Source organism: Saimiri boliviensis, chromosome 9 (assembly GCF_048565385.1).
Source record: "Saimiri boliviensis isolate mSaiBol1 chromosome 9, mSaiBol1.pri, whole genome shotgun sequence".
Lineage (NCBI taxonomy): Eukaryota > Metazoa > Chordata > Mammalia > Primates > Cebidae > Saimiri > Saimiri boliviensis.
In genome coordinates this window covers 91,168,073-91,195,581 of record NC_133457.1, presented here as the reverse complement: position 1 = coordinate 91,195,581, position 27,509 = coordinate 91,168,073, and the positions used below count along the sequence as shown (strand labels likewise).

Genomic DNA, 27,509 nt, shown 5'->3' with positions numbered 1-27,509 from the left:
GTTTTAATACACTTTTTATTAAATCAAGAACAGATAATGAATTTCGTCTGATGGTTTTTTTGATTTCTATTAAGAGAGTCATATGATTTTTCTCCTTCAACCTATTAGGGCAATCAAATACACACAGATTTCCTTAATATACCTTATACCTTTGACTTTGACTATTTGTTTTAATCCACAGCTTGATTTTATCTTATTATAATTTATTTAAAATCTTAAAATCAATATTTATAGGTGAAGTTCGAATGTACTTTTTTTTTTTTTTTGAGATGGAGTTTCGCTCTTGTTGCCCAGGCTGGAGTGCAATGGTGTGATCTCGGCTCACCACAACCTCCGACTCCTGGGTTCAGGCAATTCTCCTGCCTCAGCCTCCTGAGTAGCTGGGATTACAGGCACGCGCCACTATGCCTGGCTAATTTTTTTTTTTTTTTTTTTTTAAAAATAAAGACGGAGTTTTACCATGTTGGTCAGACTGGTCTTGAACTCCCGACCACAGGTGATCTGCCTGCCTTGGCCTCCAAAGTGCTTGGATTACAGGCGTGAGCCACCACGCCTGGCCTTATTTTGTATTTTTTTTTTTTTTTTTTTTTTTTTTTTTTTTTGAGACGGAGTTTCGCTCTTGTTACCCAGGCTGGAGTGCAATGGCGCGATCTTGGCTCACTGCAATCTCCACCTCCTGGGTTCAGGCAATTCTCCTGCCTCAGCCTCCTGAGTAGCTGGGATTACAGGCATGCGCCACCATGCCCAGCTAATTTTTTTTGTATTTTTAGTAGAGACGGGGTTTCACCATGTTGACCATGATGGTCTCGATCTCTTGACCTCATAATCCACCCGCCTCGGCCTCCCAAAGTGCTAGGATTACAGGCTTGAGCCACCGCGCCTGGCCTATTTTGTATTTTTAATACAGACAGGGTTTCTCCATGTTAGTCAGGCTGGTCCTCAAACTCCCAACTTCAGGTGATCCTCCCAACTCAGCCTCCCAAAGTGTTGGGATCATAGGCATGAGCCACCACTCCCAGCCCTGTAACATTCCATGTTGTATCTGTGCTGTTTTATCCAGTCCATTGTTGATGAAACATAAGATCCCTGGTGACTCTTTTCCTGTCCTCCAGAGTTAGCTGGTTTATTCCAATATTTATTTGATTTCTTCTTGAGTCAATTTTAGTAATTTGTATTTTATTTTTAAAAGTCCATTTCATTTCCATTTTTTAACTCACACATAAGGTTGTACCTAATCTTCTGTTATCTGAGTGTTTATCCCTGAATCCAGAATTTCATCTGAAAGCTGTATCCTTGGACTCCCAATGGCCCCCTCCAACATCATCTCTGATCTCACCATAGGTACGAATCTTCTTTTTGTACAAGTGTTTCCTGTTGCTGGTAGCAACTCTCCTCCAATTCTCCTGTTCCATTTTTTTTTTTTTTTTTTTTTTTCCTGCTCCTGAATCTTTTTTTTTTTTTTTTTTTTTTTGAGACAGAGTCTGACTCTGTCACTCAGGCTGGAGTGCAGTGGCATGACCTCAGTTCACTGCAACCTCTGCCTTCTGGATTCAAGTAATTCTCATGCCTTAGCCTCCCAAATAGCTGGAATTACAGGCACATGCCACTACGCCCGGCTAATTTTTGTATTTTCAGTAAAGACGGGGTTTCACCACAGTGGCCACGCTGGTCTCAAAACTCCTGACCTCGTGATCTGCCAGCCTTGGCCTCCCAAAGTGCTGAGATTACAGTGAGTCACTGGGCCTGACCTCCTGAATCTTTCCATGAGCCAAGTTCCTCTTTTGATCTTTATCCAAAGGAGCCTGTTTTTCCCTGGTGTCAAGAGTTGTGATACGGGTTTCCTGTTCTAATCTTCTAGTCCCAGACAAAAAAGCCAGGGTTTATTTATCAGATTTAGATGATGAGCTTAGAGTGAAGAGAAGGGCTGGACCCCAAGGCAGAGTAGGGGATGGGAGGCCAGGCTCTTTTCCATGACATAAAGGGCTCTCCAGCATCTCACCTGCCTGCATCCTCTCTACAGGCCCCTCATGTTATAACCTGTTAGCCATAAGAAAGCCAGGTGGTTGTCAGGCCATACCTGCCATGTCACCTCTCACAGGCTGCTCCATTAGTCCAGATGCCCACGTCATGCTTCTCGACTTACGTAGTACATCCTTGAACTTCTACTATTATAATTTAAGCAATACCTTGATGTTCATGTACTTTTCCATGTATATATTTTATTTCACAATGAAAAGGGTTTTAATATGCAGCTGGGGGTGGGGGCTCATGCTTGTAATCCTAGCACTTTGGGAGGCCAAGGTGGCAGGATTACTTGAGCTCAGGAGTTTGAGACCAGCCTGGGCAACATAGTGAGACCTCATCTCTATCGGCAAAAAAAAAAAAAAAAAAAAAAAAAAAAAAAGTACTGGCCAGGCATGGTGGTCATACATGTAACCCCAGCACTTTGGGAGGCCAAGGCAGCTGGATCACTTGAGGTCAGCGGTTCGAGATCAGCCTGGCCAACATAGTGAAACCCTGTCTCTACTAAAAATACAAAAATTCACTGGGCATGGTGGCAGGTGCCTGTAGTCCCACCTACTCAGGAGGCTAAGGCAGGAAAATTACTTGAACCCAGGAGGTGGAGGCTGCAGTGAGCAGAGATTGCACCACTGCACTCCAGCCTGGCGGACAGAGTGAGACTGCTTCAAAAAAAGAGAAAGTTATCTGCATATATTTTTATATATGCTTTTTTTCCCCCCTGGAATAATACAATGACAGATTGTTAATATGGAGTATTTCGTATTGTGCTTAATTTAATTCCATATTTAAATGAACAATTTTTTTTTTTTTTTTTGAGGCAGGGTCTTGCTCTGTTGCCCAGGCTGGAGTGCAGTGGCACAATCACAGCTCACTGCAGCCTCAACCTCCTAGGCTTAAGCCATCCTTCCACCTCAGCCTCCCAAGTAGGTGGGACTACAGGTGCACACCACCAAGAAATTAGCCTGGCTAATTTCTTATTTGTTTATTTTTTTGATACAGAGTCTCATTCTGTTGCCCGGGCTGAGTACAGAGGTGTGATCATGGCTGACCGGAGTCTTGATCATGGCTGACACCAAGGCTCAAGCAATCATCCCGCCTCAGTGTTCTAAGAAGCTGGGACTACAGGTCTGCACCGCCATGCTCAGCTATAATTTTTAATTTTTTGTAGAGATGAGGTCATGCTATTTTCCCGGGCTGGTCTGTCTCAAACTCCTGGAAGCAAGCAATCCTCCTGCCTCAGCCTCACAAAGTGCTGGGATTATAGGCATGAGCTGGCTGGGTGCGGTGGCTCACGCTTGTAATCCCAGCCCTTTGGAAGGCCAAGGTGGGTGGATCACCTGAGGTCAGGAGTTTGAGACCAGCCTGGTGAAACCCCGTCTCTCTTAAAAAAAAAAAAAAAAAAAAAAAAAATAGGCATGAGCTACTGTGCCTGGCCAACAATTGTTTTCCAAATTCTGGAAGATGACATAGGAAAACCCAGGGATGACCTTAGAAGACAGAGACACCATCAGAGCCTTAACTGTGTCCGGATTTCATTAAGTAGCTGTTTCCCTCCTTAATAATAGACAACTTTGCCTTCCAGCCTTCACTCTAGAGTATTGACTACTCACAGGGTTTTTTTGTTTTGTTTTGTTTTGTTTTTTTTTTTAGGTGGAGTTTCACTCTTGTTACCCAGACTGGAGTGCAATGGCGTGATCTTGGCTCACCGCAACCTCCGCCTCCTGGGTTCAGGCAACTCTCCTGCCTCAGCCTCCTGAGTAGCTGGGATTACAGGCACGTGCCACCATGCCCAGCTAATGTTTTGTATTTTTAGTAGAGACGGGGTTTCACCATGTTGACCAGGATGGTCTCAATCTCTTGACCTTGTGATCCACCTGCCTCGGCCTCCCAAAGTGCTGGGATTACAGGCTTGAGCCATCGCACCCGGCTACTCACAGGGTTTTGAACGTTGGAACCCGATTATTGCTAGGTCTTTGCCAGTGCTTTGTACACTCCAGGTGCTTTCCAGGAATCTCAAGGAGTCATGTTTTTTTTTTTTTTTTTTTTTTTTTTTTTTTTTTTTTTTTTTTTTAGGACAGTCTCATTCCATTGCCCAGGCTAGAATGCAGTGGTGCGATCTGTAACCTCCACCTCTCCTCCCCTGGCCTGGCCTGGGTAGAGTCTGGCTTCCTGTCCCCTAACCTAGCTGGCAGTCCAGCCCTTTTCTTCACTCTCAGCTCATCATCTAAATCTGGTAAATAAACCCAAAGAAAGTATGTTTTTCTTTGGTCTGGGGCTAGAAAATAAAACAGGAAACCCATATCACAACTCCTGACATGAGAGAAAAACAGGCTCCTTTGGCTAACGATAAGAAGAGGCACTTGGTGGAGTAGCTGGGATTACAGGCATGCACCACCACACCTGGCTAATTTTTGTATTTTTGGTAGAGATTGGGTTTTGCCATATTGGGCAGGCTGGTCTTGAACTCCTGGCCTCAAGCAATCCACCCGCCTAGGCCTCCTGAAGTGCTAGGATTATAGGCATTTATGAGTCACCATGCCTGGCCAAGACATACTTTTAAAAAAAAAAAAAGGTTTCAAACACAGTGAATCAAAACCAACCTCCTTTAAAAAGAAGAGGGGGAAAAAAAAAACACCCAGCATTTTCCATGGGAGACAGAGATTTGAAAAATGAAGCTGTGCCTGTGTCTCCTAACTCTGCTAGGTCAGCAGAAGGATGTGCAACAGCAATGCAATCAGGTGTTTTTAATTTTTTTAAGACAGGGTCTCACTCGGTGGCCCTGGTTAGTGTGCAGTAGCATGATCACAGCTAACTGCAATCTCTACCTCCCAGGCTCAAGCATCCTCCTACCTTATCCCCCTGAGTATCTGGGACTAGTGCATGCCACCATGCCTGGCTTAATTTAAAAAAAAATTTGTAGAGATGGGGTCTGTGTTGCCCAGGATGTTTTCAAACTCCTGGGCTAAAGACATCCTCCCAACTCAGCCTCCCAAAGTGCTGATATTATAGGCGTGAGCTACCATGCTCAACCCAGATCCAGGTTTAATAACTGTAGAGGAGGAAACGGTGATAGGAGATCCAAGCAGCAGGTGGAATGACAGGGTTAATGACATCAAGTTAATCGGAGTGTGGGTGGGAACTTAGTATAACAGATTTTGAAGGGATCACTCTGACTGCTGTGCTGATAAGTGACTATTTTATGTTGATAACATACTGAGATTAAAAATATTATGGTCACAAAATAAAAATTAATTGCTGTAAAATATAAAAAAGAGTCCTTAAACATTAAAACCATGATAGCAAGTAACAGGCTGGGTGTGGTGGCTCATGCCTGTAATCCTAGCACTTTGTGAAGCCAAGGCAAGAGAATCATTTGAGCCCAGGAGTTCAAAACCAGCCTGGGGAACATAGGAAGACTCTATCTCAATATAAAAATAAAATAAAAATTTAAAAAGTTTTTTTTTTTTTTTTTAAATAAAAAATAGTAACGGAAGAGTAGAAGACTGAGCATAGTGGCTCAAGCCTGTAATCCCATGACTTTAGGAGGCTGTGGTGAGCAGATCACTTTGAGGCCAGGAATTTCAGACCAGCCTGGACAACATGGCAAAACCCCATCTCTACTAAAAATACAAAAATTAGCTGGGTGTGGTGGCTCAGGTCTGTAATCACAGCTACTTGGGAGGCTGAGGCAGAATTGCTTAAGCTTGGGAGGCAAAGGCTGCAATGAGCTGAGATCACCCCACTGCACTCCAGCCTTGGCAACAGAGTGAGACTATTAAAAAAAAAAAAAAAAAAAGTAGTATAAAGTATAACAGAGGAGTTGGAAGACAAAAACTGAGGAAATCTTCCATAAAGGCGATCAGAAAGACAAAATATGCAAAAGAGACAAAAATACAAAAAACAGAAAAGTATCAACATCTAAAAAAAAAAAAAAATTCCAGAAATAGGAAATCATGAGTGAAATAAAAAAATTCCCTAGCACTAACAGACATAAGTTTTCAGACTGAAAGGGCCCACAGCACCTGGCACAATGGGTAATGGATGCTGAATAAAAATAGGCCAACAGCAGGACATGACATTGTGAAATTTCAGAACAGTGAAGACAATTCTACAAGCATCCAGAGAGAAAAATGACGACAAAGGAAGAACCAAGAATCAGAAGTCATGTGGGAAGCCAGAAGGCACTACAGTCACTTCCTCCCCTCAGAGGGACAATGGGCAGGAAGAGGACAGGGCAGGATGGAGAGAGCTCTTGCAGATGAAACGGATAGAAGACTAGGGGATACATACAAATGGGGTCAGTTTGGGCTTAACTTATGACAGATACACAGAAAATCATACAAATGAACATGATTATTAACTCCAATGAAAAAATAAAAGTTGTGTCAGAAGGAAAAGAAGTCCTAAGTGTCCTGGCTCAGCTATGAATAGGGTTTGTATATCCTTAATAATATCAACATTAATATTGATCCCACCAAAATGACACAATTATATGGACAAATGGAGGGACTGAAAGTACATGTCTGTGATAAAGAATGACTAAAGAGCAGCCAAATCTGCAGCACCTGATACAATCAATTGATAAGGCCCGGGCCCAGTACTGAACAACTGTGAAATGGTAATATACATACTTCACATGGAGATGAAAGTTAATACTAAAAGATTCATCTGGAAGAATTGAAGGTGGTTATCTCCTGGGGAGAAAGGAAAGAGGGGTTGCCAAGAACTACTGATTTTCATGATAAGCCTTGTTTTTTTTTAGACAGGGTCTTGCTGTCACCCAGGCTGATGTATAGTGGCCAGATCATGGCTCACTGCCACCTTGAACTCTTGGGACTCAAGCGAACCTCCCACCTCGGCCTCCCAAGTAGCTGGGACTACAGGCATGGGCCACAGAGCCCAGCTAATTTTTTAACTCTTTGTAAGGATTTTGTTGTTATTTTGTTACTTTTTTTTTTTTAAGATGGAGTTTCACTCTTGTTGCCCAGGCTGGAGTACAATGGTGTGACCTCAGCTCACTGCAACAACTGCCTCCTGGCTTCAAGTGATTCTCCTGCCTCAGCCTCCCAAGTAGCTGGGATTACAGGTAAGAACCACCACGCCCAACTAATTTTTCTATTTGTAGTAGAGATGGGTTTCACCATGTTGGTCAGGCTGATCTTGAACTTCTGACCTCGTGTGATCCACCCACCTTGGCCTCCCAAAGTGCTGGGATTACAGGTGTGAGCCACCTCGCCCAGCTGTTTTTGTTATTTTTTCTCCCAAATATTTTTTATCTAGATACGATAAAAAATATGAATCTCAGATAATGGAACCCAAGCATACAAAAGGCTGACTATATTCATTAATATATTCGTTCAGTTATTTCAAATATGGATCTATTTCTGCCTAAGTATATTGCAAACTTCTGGAGGACGGGCATAGTGGACAATTCCTTTTTGATGCCTGTCAAAGCTATGTTCATAGTAGATACCCCCAAAATATTTCACGGATAAAGGCCAAATTCAAGGTGACTTGATATGCAAATTTAAATCAAAGTCTGGAGATAAAAACCAAGGTTAGATTAAAGCTGTCACTGATAATACTTAAGACATTTGGAGAACCTAAGTACATCAAGATAGAGCTGCATTCAAAGCTCTGTGGTCTACTTTTTTGGTTAACGTTCATTTGTTTTAATGTTTTTTGGTTAATGTTCATTTGGTCACCTGGAACTTGGTATATAAACGTGCAACTACTCTGCCAACACCCTATGTGACTTTCTAGACTTTGTGCCTGCCTTCTTTTTCTCCTAGATTGCAAAGTCTAGGAAATGTTTTTTGATTAATGTTCATTTGTTTAATGTTCATTTGGTCACCTGGGACTTGGTATATAAACATGCATCTACTCTGCCAACACCCTATGTGACTTTCTAGACTTTGTGCCTGCCTCCCTTTTTTCCTAGATTGCAAAGTCCTAATCTCCACACAATGAGATGCTGAACTTCTTTTACTGCCAGTCTGATAAGATTGGCAGAGAGAGATTAGTTTCTTATCCCTTGCTGGAGGTGGGGAGATAAAAACACCAGGGAGAAAAATACAGTGAAGGATCTTCTTGATTTGATGTTCTGAAGGAGGAGTCGTTGATCCTGGGCCAGCATCAATCCATGGTGCTTTTGATCTCACTGTGGTTTCACTCCCCATTAAATGGGGAAAATACTTGACATTTTCTGATATCCCAGGGTCAACATACGCATATCAGTAAATGTGATACACATATTAAGAGAATGAAAGGCAAAAATCACATGATCATCTCAATAGATGCGGAAAAGCACTTGAGAAAATCTGACATCCTTTCATGGTAAAAACTCTCAACAAATTGGGTATAGAAGGTACATACTTCAATATATCTTGAAATTTACCTTGTACGACATTTGCAGTGAACATACTTAATGGTATAAAGCTGAAAGCTCTTCCACAAAGATCAGGAACAAGACAAGGTCCCCACTCTCACCACTTACATTCAACATAGTAATGGAAACCCTAGCCAGAGAATTAGGTGAGAAAAGGAAATGACAGGCCTCCAAATTAGAAGTGAAGAAGTAAAACTGTCTCTATTGACAGATGGCATGATCTTATAAATAGAAAACCCTAAAGATACCACCAAAAACCTGTCAAAACTAAAGTTGTAGGAAACAAAAGCAACATAAAAATTAGTAATGTTTCTATATATTAACAAAGAACTATTCAAAGAAAAAAATGAATCAAAAAAATCCATTTTATTTTATATTTTACTCTTTTGTAGAGAGAGGGTCTCACTATGTCACCCAGGCTGGAGAGTGGTGGCACAATCGTGACTCACTGCAACCTCCACTTCCTGGGCTCAAACTATCCTCCCATCTCAGCCTTCTGAGTAGCTGGGACTACAGGTGCATGCCACCATACCTGGCTAATTTTTTTGTATTGTTTGTAGAGATGGGGTTTTGGCATGTTGCCCAGACTGGTCTTGAACTCCTGGGCTCAAGCAATCTGCCTGCCTCAGCCTCCCAAACTGCTGGGATTACAGGCATGAGTCACTGCACCTGGCCTACTTATTTATTTTGAGATGGAGTCTTGGCTGGCCACAGTGGCTCATGTCTATAATCCCAGCACTTTGAGAGGCTGAGGCGGGCGGATCACCTGAGGTTGGGGGTTCAAGATCAGCCTAACCGACATGAAGGTTAGGCTTTGCGGGAGAGTTTAAGACACAGTCTTTGCCCTTAGTGAGTAAAATCAGCCTGTTGGATCTAAAAGTAGCAAAGGGGTAGAAACTTTGGAGAGCTGGAGAATGCTGCTGAGCTAAAGTTTTCAGTACCTTGCTCTAGTTGGCTGGAGCCTCTCAGTAATGAAGGACTACCTGATTTTTCAAGAGAAGTCCAAAATCAAGATCATGTGAACATTTCACTTTTTAGAAACAAAATGTGCAGAAGTTGGAGACAGGTGGTAAGAAAATAAAATGGAACAATTAAATCAAAAAAGTAAATCCTCGGCCAGACACGGTGGCTCATGCCTGTAATCCTAGCACTTTGGGAGGCCAAGATGGGTAGATCACCTGAAGTCAGGAGTTCGAGACCAGCTTGGCCAACATGGTGAAACCCTAAATAAATAAATAAATAAATAAATAAATAAATAAATAAATAAAATCAATCCTTATGTGGCTGCTAGTTAGCAGCACAAACTACCAAGTCCTATTTTTTCCTGTTGTACCTCTAGCACCTAGCAGAACAGAAGTGCATCTGGTATACGACCACATGAAGCTCATCCAAGAGACCCACCAGAGTGGCAATGAATCTGAAATTTCCATCATATGCAGAACAGCTGAAGCAACTGGAGAGATTTTTAGCCTTGGAAATGACTAACAAGAGGCAGAGTAGTTGTTGCAAATAACAGTCTTTTAAAAAGTTAGGGTATATGGTCTGGCCAACACTTTGGAGTGGGGAGGAGGCTGCTTTGAGGTAAAATATACATCTGACAGCTGACCACGGTCACCTAACTACTTCTATTTTCCACATCCACCTTCCCCATTTCTTCACTGGCCCAGTACCTAAAAGCATTTGGCTGTCATGGTAGTAAAGGGAGTTCAGGCTTTGCCTTATTATTAAATTTTATTTTTTATTGAGATGGAGTCTCTGTTATCCAGGCTGGAGTGCAGTGGTGTGATGTGGGCTCACTGCAACCTCTGCCTCCTGGGTTCAAGTGATTCTCTTGCTTCAGCCTCCTGAGTAGCTGGGATATAGGTGCCCGCCACCACACCCAGCTAATTTTTGTATTTTTAGTAGGCAGGCTGATCTTGAACTCCTAACCTCAAGTGGTCTGCCCGCCTTGGCCTCCCAATGTTGGGATTACAGGCATCAGCCATCATGTCTGGCCCAGGCTTTGCCTAATTTTAATCCCAAATATCTCACTTACTTCCTAAGAATCTTACCTAACTCAGGATTTTTCTAAGGATTAAAATGAGATATGTAATAAAAGCACTTGCAGAATACCTGGCAAAGGGGTCAAGAAATGTTCAACATTATTACATAGGTTTAGATCTTTTCTCCTGTCCAAGTATTAACCAGGCCCGACCCTACTTAGCCTCCAAGATCAGATGAGGTCGGGAGCAGTCAGGGTAGTATGGGTGTAGAGGTTTAGGTCTTTTCTCTAAAACACCAAATACAACTATGGCCAAAGCATAGAAATTACAGTCTGATTTTGGCTTAATAAATGATACTTCTATAACAATTCCAGCTGGAATGAGATTACAAGTGTGAATGTTCAAATAGAGCAGCAAAGGCCATTCCTCAGGGTACTCTGGAGAGGAGATTCCTATTCCATGTAGGAAGTTGGTTGGTTTCTGCTCTGACACTATGACTACTAAATAAAAAGGATGAAAAACTACACTTATAAGGTACATCAATGAGAATATGACTGATCTCCATGGATATGCAAAGATACATAAAATACAATCAGTGGGGGAGGGGAGAAATTATAGAACCACAAAATGTGAGCCTAAGTTTTAAAAATCAGACATGTATTTATGTGCTTAGAACATTTCAGAAAGGGTATATTAAGAAATTTATTTGGGGCTGGGCACAGCACGCCTGTAATCCCAGAACTTTGAGGCCAAGGCAGGTGGATCATGAGGTCAAGAGATAGAGACCATCCTGGCCAACATGGTGAAACCCCGTCTCTACTAAAAATACAAAAATTAGCTGGGGGTGGCGGTGCCTGCCTGTGGTCCCAGCTACTTGGGAGGCTGAGGAAGGAGATTAGCTTGAACCCAGGAGGCAGAGGCTGCAGTGAGCTGAGAGCGAGCCACTACACTGCAGGCCCGGTGACAAAGTGAGACTCCATCTTAAAAAAAACAAAACAAAAAAAATTTATTTGGAAAACCTTGAAAGTAAGCTGGAGTAAATGTACACTTTGTACCCCATGCCCATATGTTTACTTTTCACTTTATACTCTTCTGACCAGCAGCATCAACTTTTTTTTTTTTTTTTTTTTTTTGAGATGGAGTTTCGCTCTTGTTACCCAGGCTGGAGTGCAATGGCTCGATCTCGGCTTACCACAACCTCCGCCTCCTAGGTTCAGGCAATTCTCCTGCCGCAGCCTCCTGAGTAGCTGGGATTACAGGCACGCGCCACCATGCCCAGCTAATTTTTTTGTATTTTTAGTAGAGACGGGGTTTCACCATGTTGACCAGGATGGTCTCGATCTCTTGACCTTGTGATCCACCCGCCTCGGCCTCCCAAAGTGCTGGGATTACAGGCTTGAGCCACCGCGCCCGGAGCAGCATCAACTTTTAAAAAAAAGACCAAACAGGCCAGGCTCAGTAGCTCATGACCGTAATCCCAACACTTTGGGAGGCCAAGGTGGGAGGATCACTTGAGCCTAGGAGTTAAGGCTGCAGTGAGCCATGATTGTGCCACTGCACTCCAGCCTGGGCAGTACAGCAAGACCCTGTCTCCAAAAATCAATCAACTAATCCATCAATCCAAATCATTTGGTTTGGCCAAAACCTTCTGATCTGAGCTTTGCTTGGCAACCACTCCCCAAGATAAAGCTTTATGCATCACCTCACAATTCACTGTCAAGGCTTAGAAACTCACTATTGAACTCCCCAGCAAACATTCCCATTACTAAAAGTGCCTAATCTTGGAGGCTGCTTCAGGTCACCCTCTCTTTGTCCCTCATTTCCTGGGTCCTTTTTTCTTCCTCCACGTACACTCAGTCCACTGGTGATCTCAAATAGCCCTCTGGTTTTTAAGATACTGTCCAAATACTGACTCCTAAATTTCTATTTCCATAAGACCCACTCTAAACTCTAGACATACTCATGCATTGTAACTGCCTCCCCAACAGCTCCATTTGGATATTGAGCAGACATCTAAAACTTGCTCTTCCCACAGCCATCCATCTCAGCTGATGGCATGGCCAGGCTTCTAGTTAGTTGCCCAAGTCCATAACCTCAGGGTTGGGGAAAGTAATGTAACTCACAATGCCAGCTACCTAGAAACTAAGGTAGATCTGGGTACTGGGATTAAAGATATCATAAAATCACTGAAGTGTTTTCTGAAATGTTTAAAGTTAACGCATTTTAACTCTAGGACTTGGATTTCAACATTTTAATTTCTTTGGAATATAAGTCATTTTTTGCAAGCTAAAAAATAGAATCAAACGAAGGCAATCCAGTGCTCCAGGCATCCAGGCTGAGCCTTGCAATCATGAGCAGAATGACATAATGCAAGGTCCTAGCAACAAGGATATAAACTCTAACTAATAAACACTTACCTACAGGTTTCATTAGGAACAGCCAAAAGTCCTGCCCTTAAAGGAATAATCTACAGAACATCTTGATTTAGAACAGACAAAATGACCCCAATTATATGCTGTCCAACCCACTGGTGAACTGGATCAGAATGGGCCAAGGACTGTTAAACAGAGAAAGTATTTACATTTTGAAAACTTGCTGTGCAGGCTAAAACATTCCTGGCTACTGTCAATAATAAAGCAAGTAAAAAAAAAAATATTACAGATGAACTCACTGATCTTTGATTTTTACCAAGGTCTTCCACTGGAACATGAAGTTAGGGTTAAGTGTAGAGGATAAGACACTCCAACTTTTTTCTTTTTTTGAGATGGAGTCTTGCTCTGCTGCCCAGGATGGAGTGCAGTGGTGTGATCTCAGCTGACTGCAACCTCCACCTCCTGGGTTCAAACAATTCTCCTGCCTCACCCTCCTGAGTAGCTGGGATTACAGGTGCACGCCACCATGCCCAGCTAATTTTTTTGTATTTTTAATAGAGATGGGGTTTCACCATGTTGGTCAGGATGGTCTCAAACTTCCGACCTCATGATCCGCCCATCTTGGCCTCCCAAAGTGCTGGGATTACAGGCATGAGCTACTGCGCCCAGCCAAGATATTCAGCTGTTTTTAAAATAAATTACTTAGTAGTAAGAAATTAGGCATACTACATTCTTCCATTTGCTACAAGAACAAATTGGCAATGAAGACTATTAAAAGAAATGCTCAGCTCTACAGAGGGTGGTGGCAGGCAACACTTTCTACTACAGAATAACCTCTATTCTTCCATGATTCATATTCCTGTGGAAAAACTTGTCAGGAGCTCTTACCAGGGCCAAGGGATGAGAAACAGAGCAGGTCATGTCCTAACTAGCTAACTGTAGGCTCAGTTAACATCTTTGGGAAGAACCCATAAAATCTGGCCATTGTTTACTTAAACATCTGCAAGATGCAGAATTCTTTAGCCCTTATCAAGAGCTTCTGCTCAGTATCTTAAAGCTGGGGCAGTCCCACTGTGACTCTTCTCCTCAGATATGAGGTGCGTGCTAGTCATCGAAGTCTGGAATGTCATCATAGGAGTAACCGCGGTAGCCTTTGGATGCATAGTAAGCGATGCGCAGGTGATAAAATCCAGGTAGGAACACCAGAATGCCAATGATCAGGACTGGAACGGCCCGGTCTGCCCCCTGGTGGCAGAAAGAGGCAAACACATTAGTACTCTAAGAGTTGCACATTTTAAAATAAAAAGTCACAGACCTAATCTTTAGATCAGCATTTTATACTTTTCAGTACATTTTATTTGAGTTGTACACTACCAAGGGAAAAGGTTTCCTCCTTATTAGAAATTGAAGGAAAACTACAAAGTACTAACAATTATAAAGAATGACCCAATCTCAACTAGATATTTGGGCTTCTTTTCCTTTTTTTTTTTTGAGACGGAGTTTCGCTCTTGTTACCCAGGCTGGAGTGCAATGGCGCGATCTCGGCTCACCGCAACCTCCGCCTCCTGAGCTCAGGCAATTCTCCTGCCTCAGCCTCCTAAGTAGCTGGGATTACAGGCACGAGCCACCATGCCCAGCTAGTTTTCTGTATTTTTAGTACAGACGGGGTTTCACCATGTTGACCAGGATGGTCTCGATCTCTTGACCTCGTGATCCACCCGCCTCGGCCTCCCAAAGTGCTGGGATTACAGGCTTGAGCCACCGCGCCCGGCTTCTTTTCCTTTTTTTAAAAGTTCTTAGTTGTAAACACACTGTGTCCTGTGGCCAATATTATTAAAACCTCTTCAGATATTTAAACGGTAAGGGTATGTAACACTCCACTGAAATCAATGTACACAGTTTTACTTAACTGCCCCACACACAGCTGCTGGACACTTTGGTGGCTTTTCACCTTTTGTAATTGTATAGATGCTATTACAATAAACTTCTGTGTTTTTCTTAGCCTTTCAGGTTTTTCTTTTCCTTTTTTATTTTTAGACAGTGTCTTGCTCTATTGCTCAGGCTGGAGTACAGTGGCGTGATTACAGCTCACTGCAACCTCTACTTCCCAGGGTCAAGTGATCCTCCCACCTCAGCCTCCAAGTAGCTGGGGTTACAGGTGTGAGTCACCATACCCAGCTAATTTTGTTTGTTTGGTAAAGATGAGGTCTCACTATGTTGCTTAAGCTGGTCTTAAAATCCTAGGCTCAAGCAATCATCCTGCCTCAGCCTCTCAAAGTGCTAGAATTATAGGCTTGAGCCACTGCACCTGGCTGGCTGTGTTCCCTGTTGTGTGTTAATTATGGCCAGAATCGGTCAAGACAACTTATACACTGTGTACGTGGGGACAGCCCATGAGAAAGAACCACCAACTACTTTAGGTTACTAAGAGTTCATATTGAAGCTCAACAGGTATACTCCAAGAATGTTAAGAATGATTAAAAAAAAAAAAAAGGAAAAGAAGCTCAACAGCAACTCAAACCAAACTTAATGTAAGAAGGAACTGACTTATGAGGCACTGTGACCCCATGCATATAATAGAATCACTATTTCTCTCCAAACACTGACCCGTATGTTCATGGCACTGCACAGCTACAATGACAGCATGCTGCTCCAGCCACACCCTTTAGCAATTAGGACCCCTGTATGCCAGGCTCGGCTGTGTTGTTCCAAACTCTGACAGTGGGCAAACTGTCTAATATTTCAGAGGCCAAGTGTGCCTACCTGCCACTACCTCCCTTACTGGAATTATGGAAATTTACTATTGCTCAAAGAAAGAAAAACATGTTTTGCCAACAGAGAACAAAATATAAAAGAAAATCTTTTTGTTCTTTCTGCTGAAATCTGCTGTACAGACATGAATATAAAAATAAAGATTGAACCATGAAGAAAACTAAAACCTGAACAGTGAGTAATGAGATTGAAACCCTAATAAAAAGTCTCCTAGCAAAGAGAAGCCTGGGACTCATAAAATTGTGAAGTGATGGGCAAGAAAAATAAAATAAAATAAAGAAAAAAAAAAAGAGAAGCCTGAGACTTGATGGTTTCACTGCTGAATTATACCAAACAGTTAAAGAATTAATATTTGGCCAGGCATGGTGGCTCACTCCTGTAATCCCAGCACGTTGGGAGGCCAAGGCAGGCAGATCACTCAGGATTTCGAGATCAGTCTGGACAACATGGTGAAACCCCATCTTGACAAAAAATACAAAAATTAGATGGGCATGGTAGTATGCGCATGTAGTCCCAGTTGCTATAAGCAAGGCTGAGGTGGCAGGATCATGCAAGCCTGGAGAGGCAAAGGTTGCAGTAAGCTGAGATCATACCATTGCACTCTGCCTGGGTGACAAAGTGAGACCCTGTCTCAAAAAAAAAAAAAAAAAAAAGAAAAATAACAAATACTAATCCTACTGAAACTATTCTGAAACAGACAAGGAGAGAATACTTCCAAACTCATTCTATAAGGCCAGTTTTACCCTGATACCAAAACCAGGCAAAGACACATAGAAAAAAGAAAACTATAGGCCAATATCCCTGATAAACACTGATGCAAAAATCCTGAATAAGGAGGATAATACTAGCAAACAGAATTCAACAACACATTAAACAGGCTGTTCATCAGGACCGAGTGGGATTTATCTCAGGGATGCAAGGATGGCTCACCTTACACAAATTAATCAATGTGATATAACTGTATCAGCAAAATGAAGGAAGAAAACCGTATGTTTATGATTATTTCAATCAATCCTAGAAAAGCATTTGATTAAATTCTACATCCACTACGTACAGTGGCTCACACCTATAATCCCAGTACTTTGGGAGGCTAGAGTGGACCTTGCACTGACTGTAATTAACACACAATGGGGAACACAGCCAGTGGGGTGCAGTGGCTCAAGCCTGTAATTTCAGTACTTTGGGAGGCTGAGGCAGGAGGACTGCTTGAGCCCAGGAGTTCAAGACTAGCTTGGGCAACACAATGAGACCTCATCTCTGCCAAACAAACAAAAAAATTAGCTGGGTATGGTGACTCACACCTGTAACCCCAGCTACTTGGGAAGCTGAGGTTGGAGGATGGATTGAGCCTGGGAGATCGAGGTTGCAGAGAGCTGTGATCACACCACTGTATTCCTGGATTGCTTGAGTCTGACGTTCAAGATCAGCCTGGGCAATATGGCAAAACTTTGTCTCTACAAAAAATGAAAAAAAATTAACCAAGTGTGATGGCGCATACCTGTGGTCCCAGTTAGTTGGGAGGCTGAGGTTGCAGTGTGCTGAGACGATGCTGCTGCACTCCAGCCTGGATGACAGAGTGAGACTCTCTCAAAAACAAAAACAAAAAATATGCTGGGGAAAGAACCAGTCTTTTTGTTTTAAGATGGAGTTTCACTCTTGCTGCCCAGGCTGGAGAGCAATGGCATCATCTCAGCTCACTGCAACCTCTGCCTTCTGGGTTCAGGCAATTCTCCTGCCTCAGCCTCCCGAGTAGCTGTGATTACAGATGCCCACCACTACATCCAGCTAATTTTTTTTTTTTTTTTTTTTTTTGAGATGGAGTTTCGCTCTTGTTACCCAGGCTGGAGTGCAATGGCGTGATCTCGGCTCACCGCAACCTCCGCTTCCTGGGTTCAGGCAATTCTCCTGCCTCGGCCTCCTGAGTAGCTGGGATTACAGGCACGCGCCAACATGCCCAGCTAATATTCTGTATTTTTAGTAGAGACGGGGTTTCACCGTGTTGACCAGGATGGTCTCGATCTCTCGACCTCGTGATCCACCCGCCTCGGCCTCCCAAAGTGCTGGGATTACAGGCTTGAGCCACCGCACCCGGCCTAATTTTTTTTTTTTAAAGATGGGGTTTCACCATGATGGCCAGGCTGGTTTTGAACTCCTGACCTCAGGTGATCCACCCACCTCGGCCTCCAAAAGTGCTAGGATTACAAGCATGAGCCACCATGCCCAGCCTTAATTTTGTATTTTTTAAGTAGAGATGGAGTTTCACCATGTTGGTCAGACTGGTCTTGAACTCCTGACCTCAGGTGATCCACCCACTTCGGCCTCCCAAAGTGCTGGGATTACAGGTGTGAGCCACTGTGCCCGGTCAAGAACAATCTTTTCAATAAATGGTATTAGGAAAACTGGATATCCATATGTAGAAGAATGAAACTAGACCCCTGAAATCTCTTGCCATACACAAAAAATCAAATGAAAATGGATTAAACACTTAAACCTAAGATCTAAAACTATGAAGCTCTAAAACTCTCCTAAGACCTAAAACTCTCCAGGATGTTGGACTTGGCAAAGATTTCTTGAGTAATGCCCCCAAAAGCACAGGCAAACAAAGTAAAAAAGATAAATGAGATCACATCAAGTTAAAGAGCTTCTGTACGGCAAAGGAACAATCAACAAAGTGAAGAGACAACCCACAGAATGGGAAAAAATATATGCAAAGTATCCATCTGACAAGAGATTAATAACCAGAATATACAAGGAGCTCAAACTCTGTAGGAAAAACATTTAATAATCCAATCAAAATTGGGCATTTCGCAAAATAAGACATACAAATGGCAAACAGGTATACCAAAAGGTGCCTAATATCACTGATCAAAGAAATATAAATCAAAACTACAATGAGGTATCATCTCATCCCAGTTAAAATGGCTTTTTAAAAATATAGACACGAGGTTTCACTATGCTGCCCAGGCTGGTCTTGAACTCCTGGGCTCAAGTGATCCTCTGGCCCTGGCCTGCAAAAGTGCTGGGATTATAGGTGTGAGCTACTGTACCCAGCCAAAATGGCTTATCCAAAAAACAGGCAATAAGAAATGCTAGTGAGGATGTAGAGAAAAGGGAACCCTCGTACAATGTTGATGGGAATGTATATCAGTATAGCCACTATGGAGAACAGTATGAAATAGAACTACCATATGATCCAGCAATCTCACAGCTCGGTATATACCCAAAAGAAAGGAAATCAGTCTGTCAAGATTATCTGCACTTCCATATTTATGGCAGCACTATTCACAACAGCCAAGATTTGGAAGCAACCAAAGTGTTCTACAACAGACAAATGGATAAAGAAAATGTGGTACACATACACAATGGAGTACTGAATAGTACACAAAAAAGAAAGATCCTGTCACTTGCAACATGGATCAAACTGGAGAACATTATGTTAAGTGAAATAAACCAGGCACAGAAAGACGAACTTTGCATGTTCTCACTCATTTGTGGGAATTAAAAACTACAACAATTGAACTCATGAAGACTGTAGAATGATGGTTACTAAAGACTGGGAAAGGTGGAGAGGGGGGAAATGGGGACGGTCCATGGGTACAAAAATATAGTTACATAGAATGAGTAAGCGCTAGTATTTGATAGCACAAGGTGACTAGAGAATGATTTATTGTATCTTATAAAAATATAATAACTAAAACTGGGAATGGTGGCTCACACCTGTAATCCCAGCACTTTGGGAGGCTGAAGAGGGCAGATCACCTGAGGTCAGGAGTTACTGACCAATGTGGCCAACATAGTAAAACCCCACCTCTACTAAAAATACAAAAATTAGCCAGGCATGGTAGCTTGAGACTGTAGTCCTGGCTACTCAGGAGGCTGAGGCAGGAGAATCACTTGAACCCAGGAGGTGGCGTTTGCAGCTAGCTGAGATCATACCACTGCACTCCAGCCTGGTGACAGAATGAGACTCCTCCAAAACAACAATGTATATACATATAATAACTACAAGTAGGCACAGTGGTTCCTGCCTGTAATCCGAATGCTTTAGGAGTTCAGGAGTCTGAGACCAGCCTGGTCAACATGGCAAAACTACACTAAAAATACCAATTTAATCGGGCTTGGTGTCATACATCTGTAATTCCAGCTACTCAGGAGGCTAAGGCATGACAGCAGCTTGAACCTGGGAGGCAGAGGTTGCAGTGAGTCGATATCATGGCACTGTACTACAGCCTGGACAACAGAACAACTCTGTCTTAAAAATAAATAAAGTATAATTGGAACGTAACACAAATGATGAATGCTTGAGGTGATGGATACCCGATTTAGTCTGATGTAATTATTATGAATGCATGACCGTATTAAAATACCTCACGTATCCCGTAAGTATATACACCATGTACCTGTAAAAATTGAAATAAAAGTTAGCCAGGTGCAGTGGTTCACACCTGCAATCCCAGAACTTTGGGATGCTGAGGCAGGCAGACTGCTTCAGCTCAGGAGTTAAGAGATCAGCCTGAGCAATACAGTGAAACCCTGTCTCTACAAAACAATAAAATGAACAAAAACAAGTAAAAAATATATCAAATTAGCTGGGTGTGATGGTGCACACCTGTAGTCCCAGCAACTTGGGAGGCTGAGGTGGGAGAATCACTTGAGCCCAGGGAGGTAAAGGTTGTGCCATTGCACTCTAGCTTGCATGACAGAGCAAAACCTTGTCTCAGAAAAATAGACTACTGGGATGGACGTACACACACAGAGACACACAGAGACACACACACACACACACACACACACGTGCGCACACCTTGACTAGCTATGGCTCTCACAGCTTATTCCCACATGCCCGTCAGCTTACCCCTTTGCTGATGTAGCCTGAGAGCAGAAGGGAGCCTATAATAATGAGAAAGGCGCCAATCAAAAACAGAACAGTGGCAAGTGCAATGGCCTTATAAGGGATCTTTGGAGGGCTTTTCTTAAACTGGAAGAGAAACAGAGATGAAAAAGACAAGGAAGAACATTAGACAAATACCAGGGTTCAAACATTTTATTTATTTATTTTTAATTTTTATGTTTTTAGAGATAGAATCTTGCTCTGTCACCCAGGCTGGAGTGCAGTGATGCGATTACAGCTCAATGCAGCCTCAAACTCCTGGACTCAAGCAATTCTCTTGTCTGAGCCTCCCAAGTAGCTGGGACTACTGGCGTACGCCATCATGCCCAGCTAATTTTTAAGTTGTTTTTTTTTTTAAGGGTCTCACTATGTTGCCCAGGGTGGTCTTGAACTCTTGGGCTCAAGGGAATCCTCCCACCTCTGCTTCTCAAAGTGCTGAGATTACAGGTGTGAGCCATCAAACCCAGCCTCAAACACTTTAAAACAGGGAGGAGGGCTCATGCCAGTAATCCCAGCAATTTGGGAGGCTGAGGCAGGTGGATCACTTCAGCTTAGGAGTTTGAGACCAGCTTGGGCAACACGGTGAAACCTCATCTCTACAAAAAATACAAAAATTAGCCAGGCATGGTTGCATGCACCTGCAGTCCCAGCTACTTGGGAGGCTGAGGTGGGAGGACTGCTTGAGCCCAGGAGGTGAAGATGCAGCAAGCCAAGAGTACACCACTGCACTCAGCCTGGGTGATAGAGCCAGAGCCTGTTACAAAAGCAACAACAACAAAAATGGGAGGGTAATTAAGAACCAAACTAGATGCTTTACGTGTCTTAAGTATGTCCTACCACCCAGTGCAGCTCTGAGAAATAAAAGGGAATGGCAAGAGATGATGAAGCTCTAGTTATTGCTCTCACGGTTACTCAAAGGAGTCTCAGTCTTTAGTTCTAATCTCATTCCATAAATCATTAATTGTATCATAAGCAACTTCATAAAGACATTTCTGTTTTTGTTTTGTTTTTTTTTTGAGACGGAGTTTCGCTCTTGTTACCCAGGCTGGAGTGCAATGGCGCGATCTCGGCTCAGCGCAACCTCCGCCTCCTGGGTTCAGGCAATTCTCCTGCCTCAGCCTCCTGAGTAGCTGGGACTACAGGCACGTGCCACCACGCCCAGCTAATTTTTTTGTATTTTTAGAGAGACGGGGGTTTCACCATGTTGACCAGGATGGTCTCGATCTCTTGACCTCGTGATCCACCCACCTCGGCCTCCCAAAGTGCTGGGATTACAGGCTTGAGCCACCGCGCCCGCCCTCTGTTTTTGTTTAAAAAAAACACCCTGAAAAGATGAATTGGCTTTGACTAAAGTGTAAATAAACAGTGATTAAAAAAAAAATTCCACCTAACAAAAATTTTTACAATTCCTTAAAAAAAAACACGACTCCACTCTTCAAAACACAATCTGATTAGTTTCTGATTAAAGTAAATAAAACTTGTAATTACAAGACTCTGGCATTACAACTAAAAATTCTTAGAAATGCACAATATTGGAATTGGCTTGAAACTGCCCTGTCAAGGCCCCCTTCTGCAATTATGGCTGAAAGAGTCTCAGAGCTGAGTTTTCTTCTTGTTGCTCCCTCTAATCCCCAGGTACAGTTATGGAAACCCCCCTCTGGGAGGTCTTCCTGCTAACTCAACAGAAACACGGCCAGCCAGTCTTGTCAGTTCTCTTCTGCATTTACCTGAAGGTCAATGTAGCCATCGTCTGTGCTGGAGAGCCTTGAATATTTCACTTTACTACTGGGGATTCCAGTAGCCAAGTTGGTACGGGACGGCATCATAACACGCTGACACAGCTACAGTATGGGAAAAAACAAACAAACAAACAAACAAAAAAAAAACCCTGTTACTTGTCTGTAGGAGACAATGGTGCATTACAGCCAGTGAGTTCAGGATTATTAGAGCTGTGCATTGGAGTTCTGGGCTGCCATGTCAGACTAGCAATGGGCAATTTATGCTTCACTGCTAATTTTCATTGTGTCAGAAGCATATGCATATGGAAAACCAAATATGCCTGTGACACAGTGAAGACATTCTCAGTATGTATTAAATATCCACTCTGGTCTGTCCTTGTAGAATGAGTGAAGACACTCATCAAGAATCACATTCCAGGCCGGGCGCGGTGGCTCAAGCCTGTAATCCCAGCACTTTGGGAGGCCAAGGCGGGTGGATCACAAGGTCAAGAGATCGAGACCATCCTGGTCAACATGGTGAAACCCCGTCTCTACTAAAAATACAAAAAATTAGCTGGACATGGTGGTGCGTGTCTGTAATCCCAGCTACTCAGGAGGCTGAGGCAGGAGAATTGCCTGAACCCAGGAGGCGGAGGTTGCGGTGAGCTGAGATCGCGCCATTGCACTCCAGCCTGGGTAACAAGAGCGAAACTCCGTCTCAAAAAAAAAAAAAAAAAAAAAAAAAAAAAGAATCACATTCCAGTTTATTTTGCCACCAAGATTCCCCGACTCTTACTTTTTCCAAAGTCACATAGAAACTAGGAGGAAGAGTGGGGACTTAAATCCAGGACCAACTGACACCACAGTGTTAACTGTCGCCTGCTCCTGCTTTATTTTTATTTTTTGAGATGGAGTCTCAGGCTGGAGTGCAGTGGCACGATGCTGGCTCACTGCAACCTCCACCTCTCAGGTTCAAGCAATTCTCCTGTCTCAGCCTTTCAGTAGCTGGGACTACAGGCGCATTCCACTACTCCCGGCTCGTTTTTGTATTTTTTAAAGTAGAGACTGAGTTTCACCATGGTGGCCAGGCTGGTCTAGAAGTCTTTTTGGCCGGGCGCGGTGGCTCACGCCTGTAATCCCAGCACTTTGGGAGGCCGAGGCGGGTGGATCACGAGGTCAAGAGATCGAGACCATCCTGGTCAACATGGTGAAACCCTGTCTCTACTAAAAATACAAAAAATTAGCTGGGCATGGTGGCACGTGCCTGTAATCCCAGCTACTCAGGAGGCTGAGGCAGGAGAACTGCCTGAACCCAGGAGGCAGAGGTTGCGGTGAGCCGAGATCGCGCCACTGCATTCCAGCCTGGGTAACGAGAGCAAAACTCCACCTCAAAAAAAAAAAAAGAAGTCTTTTTTTTTTCCTTTGTGATGGAGTGATCTCTGCTTACTGCAGCCTCCACCTCCTGGGTTCAAGCTATTCTCCTGCCTCAGCCTCCTGAGTAGATGGGATTACAAGGTGTGCACCACCACACCTGGCTAATTTTTTTTATTTTTAGTAGAGACAGGGTTTCACCATGTTGGCCAGGCTGCCTTGAAATCCTGACCTCAAGTGGTCTGCCCACCTCGGCCTCCCAAAGTATTGGAATTACAGGCATGAGCCACTGTGCCAGGCCTTGAACTCTTAACCTCAAGTGACTCCCTGCCTTGGCCTCCCAAACTGCTGGGATTACAGGCCACTGCACAAGGCCCCTTGTAAATCTGGATAAGGCCCTGGCTATCAGTACTATACTAGTGCCTCCAGAAGTGTCTGCCTCTCTGTCCTATCCCAAGCACTGAAAGTAGTGATTTCATTTTCCTAATTACTTCTGTACCTACCTTAAGAAACAGAACACTATACAATATTTATCTCACAATAAATTTTAAATAAAGAACAACAACAACAAAAGGAATAAAAACCTGGTTTCTTGTTCAAAATATTCAAAGCAGAGAGTGGTAGTGAAATCATGGCTATTTTGCCACCAGTTTAAGAGACAGTGGATAAGTTTGAAAAATAAAAACATTTAAATTGAAACAATTTGTATTTGTAGGCTGGGTGTGTGGACTCAGGCCTGTAATCTCAAAACTTTGGGAGGCTGAGGTGGGTGGGTTACCTGAGGTCAAGAGTTTGAGACCAGCCTGGTCAACATGGTGAAACCCCGTCTCTACTAAAAATACAAAAATTAGCTGGGCGCAGTGGCACACACCTGTAATCCCAGCTATTTGGAAGGCTCAGGCACGAGAATCCCTTGAGCCTGAGAGGCAGAAGCTGCAATGAGCCCAGGTTGCACCACTGCACTCCAGGCTGGGTGACAGAATGAGACTCTGTTTAAAAAAAAAAAAAATTTTTTTAATTTGTCCACTTTTCCTCCATAAAGTAACAAAACTATATAATCAAAATGGGCAAATATATTTTCGGCATTTATTATAAAGTTATTTAAATTCTAAATTCAAAAACATATCTTTAAAAAAGAGAAAAATATTTCAATAAGGGCAACATAAAGACTAGTTTTTCTCTTGGAATGCATTTTGTAAATTTATCATCATCACAATAATCGTGGTTAGTACTTAGTCTTTTTTTTAGGTGCCAGCTGTTCTAAGTACTTTATACATACTTAATTCCAAAAATTAACAAACTGTTTTAAGTGGCTTTCAGTCAATGTAAAATAACTAGCATAATTAAAGAACTGGTGCTAGGCCGGGCGCGGTGGCTCAAGCCTGTAATCCCAGCACTTTGGGAGGCCGAGGTGGGTGGATCACAAGGTCGAGAGATCGAGACCATCCTGGTCAACGTGGTGAAACCCCGTCTCTACTAAAAATACAAAAAATTAGCTGGGCATGGTGGCACGTGCCTGTAATCCCAGCTTCTCAGGAGGCTGAGGCAGGAGAATTGCTTGAACCCAGGAGGCGGAGGTTGCGGTGAGCTGAGATCGCACCATTGCACTCCAGCCTGGGTAACAAGAGTGAAACTCCGTCTCAAAAAAAAAAAAAAAAAAGAATTGGTGCTAAATATTCATGCCTTTTTTTTTTTTTGAGACGGAGTTTCGCTCTGTTGCCTAGGCTGGAGTGCAGTGGCGCAATCTTGGCTCACCGCAACCCCCACCTCCCAGTTTCAAGCGGTTCTCCTGCCTCAGCCTCCCGAGTAGCAGCTGGGATTACAGACATGTGTCATTATGCCCAGCTAATTTTGTATTCTTAGTAAAGACAGGGTTTCTCCATGTTGGTCAGGCTGGTCTCAAACTCCCGACGGATTCACCCGCCTCGGCCTCCCGAAGTGCTGGGATTACAGGCGTGAGCCACCGAGTACGGCCCCTCTTGTCCCTTTTTATTGATTACATCCTGGTCTAGAAATCCAGTATTGAAAAAATTAGCGTAATGCTAATTTCTATACTTTTCAAAAACGATTGGATCAAACTGCGTCACTAGGGTTTTAGTGTTGTGATCCCGACTGCATTTAATTCTATAAAACAAAGTTCAAACTACCAATATGCGTAGTTTTTGAGGGAATTTAGCCACATGTAACTCGCATTTAGGCTTTTTAAAAAAGTACGCCCTCTGACATTAACTATACATATATCCGCAAAAAACAATACATCGCCGGGGCCGCGAGGGAGCGGCGAGACGAATGTTTATTCTTGGCAAAGAGGATTCTAAAAGAGGCAAAAAGTAAAAACAAGCATTTTCAAAGTATCAGTCCTCGTTCCCAACAGGTTTTTTATCAGCTCACCGCAACCCTTGAACTCCCTTAGCACCTGAATATTAAGTTCTAAAAGCATCATAAAACGTTTGGCACGGTGTCTGGCATTACGCGCCTTTACATACGTTATTCTTCTGCCCGTCTTCAGACCTTGCCAGGGAGAGAAATAAGAACCGGTGCGAATTTACACATAAAACAAACAAAACTGGCTTCTGGAAAGAGGCCAACCGTCCCTGGGCGACCGAATGCCCCACAGGGACGACTCGGAGCTTGATTTCGGCGGGGAACGCGGTCTTGGTCACGCCCAGAGCCCAAGAGGACGCTTCTGTCCCCGCCCCGCCGCACGCACGGACGCCTTACCGGAGCGCCGCGCCAGGCTGCCCGCACGCCCAGAGCTGGTCCACGGTTGGCAGCACCAGAGGTCGCATGGCTCGGCCCGCCTAAATGCTACCCAGCCTGCCCCGGGCGAGATCAGTGCGCCGGAAGTGGCGTGCCGGAAACAGGCGCGCCGGAAGTTGCGTCTTCCGGAGCGTTTGTCTAGTCACTCAGCATCCGGGCTCCGCGGCGATAGGGACCGAGTGTTGTTGCTCCGTGGGTTTTGTTTGAGCAGCCGCGTCCTCTGCCCGCTGCCGGTTACCTTCGCTAGGGCGGGCGAGCACGTAGGGTCCCTACCCACCTGGGTCCGAATCAGGCCCAGGGCTAGCCGGCTACGTGGTTTCTCTTCTCACTTTAGTACAGAGGTCGGGTTAGAGAGCGCCGTGGCTTCCCACGGAGGCTCAGGACTAGTAGTCAGAGCCGTCAGATCTTAATCCGCTGCGAGGCGCAAGCCTTCCACGGGCACGCGCTGTCAACACTCCACTATCACACTTCGCTTGAATAACCCTCTTATCTCTGCTGTCAGCACCTCACTGCACTTCCCTTGAATAACTCCACAAATTTGCGCTTGTCTTCAGGACTTGCCCAGGTAAAAGACCTGCCCACAAGGGACATTTTGCTGCACATGAAGGTTTTTGAAAAGTTAGGTTTAGGCCGGTTGCGGTGGCTCACGCCTGTAATCCCAATACTTTGGGAGGCCGAGGCGGGCAGATCACCTGAGGTCGGGAGTTCCAGACCAGCCTGATCAACATGGAGAAACCCCGCCTCTACTGAAAATGCAAAATTAGCCGGGTATGGTGGCGCATGCCTGTAACCCCAGCTACTCAGAAGGCTGAGGCAGGAGTATCGCTTGAACCTGGGAGGCAGAGGTTGCAGTAGGCTAAGATTACACCATTACTCTCCAACCTGGGTAACGAGTGAAACTCTCAAAAAAAAAAAAAAAAGTTGTTTATTAAGGTATAATTTATACACAAGTACAAATAGATGAACTCTGAAAATGCACACTGTCCTGGAACCAATCTAGATGAAAATATATTAATCATACCAAAGGTTCATCGTACACTTTTGAAACCTATTTCCTTCTCCACTCACAGTCATACTATAAGTAAATGAATATTTAACTACTGGACATGGTTAATTCTCAGGTCCAGTAACTAGAACTCAGTCCAAGTAATGTAAAAAAGAAACCAGTCATTTAAACTTGGGACCAAATTCTCAAAAGCAGTGTTCAAAAAAATATAAGATAAAACATTAGTC

At 43.5% G+C, this 27,509-nt stretch overlaps 1 protein-coding gene across 1 annotated transcript; it reads right to left on the bottom strand.

The window, feature by feature from the left end:
* TMEM230 (transmembrane protein 230) lies at positions 1–26,321 on the bottom strand. Its single transcript, XM_010343787.2, has 4 exons — positions 26,238–26,321; positions 22,155–22,268; positions 20,392–20,514; positions 1–14,009 (listed from the first exon to the last, which is right to left on the bottom strand). The coding sequence occupies exons 2-4, from the start codon at positions 22,251–22,253 to the stop codon at positions 13,869–13,871; spliced, it is 363 nt and encodes a 120-aa protein (XP_010342089.1). The 5' UTR covers positions 22,254–22,268; positions 26,238–26,321; the 3' UTR covers positions 1–13,868.
* Between the last annotated feature and the right edge of the window lie 1,188 nt (positions 26,322–27,509).

Bases quoted from the DNA above. Each gene is read 5' to 3' on its own strand.
- TMEM230 (XM_010343787.2), bottom strand. From the start codon at position 22,253: ATGATGCCGTCCCGTACCAACTTGGCTACTGGAATCCCCAGTAGTAAA. The intron at 20,515-22,154 runs GTAAATGCAGAA...TTTCTCTTCCAG, and splicing joins ATGGCTACATTGACCTTCAG to TTTAAGAAAAGCCCTCCAAA. The intron at 14,010-20,391 runs GTAAGCTGACGG...TTCTGCCACCAG, and splicing joins CAGGCTACATCAGCAAAGGG to GGGGCAGACCGGGCCGTTCC.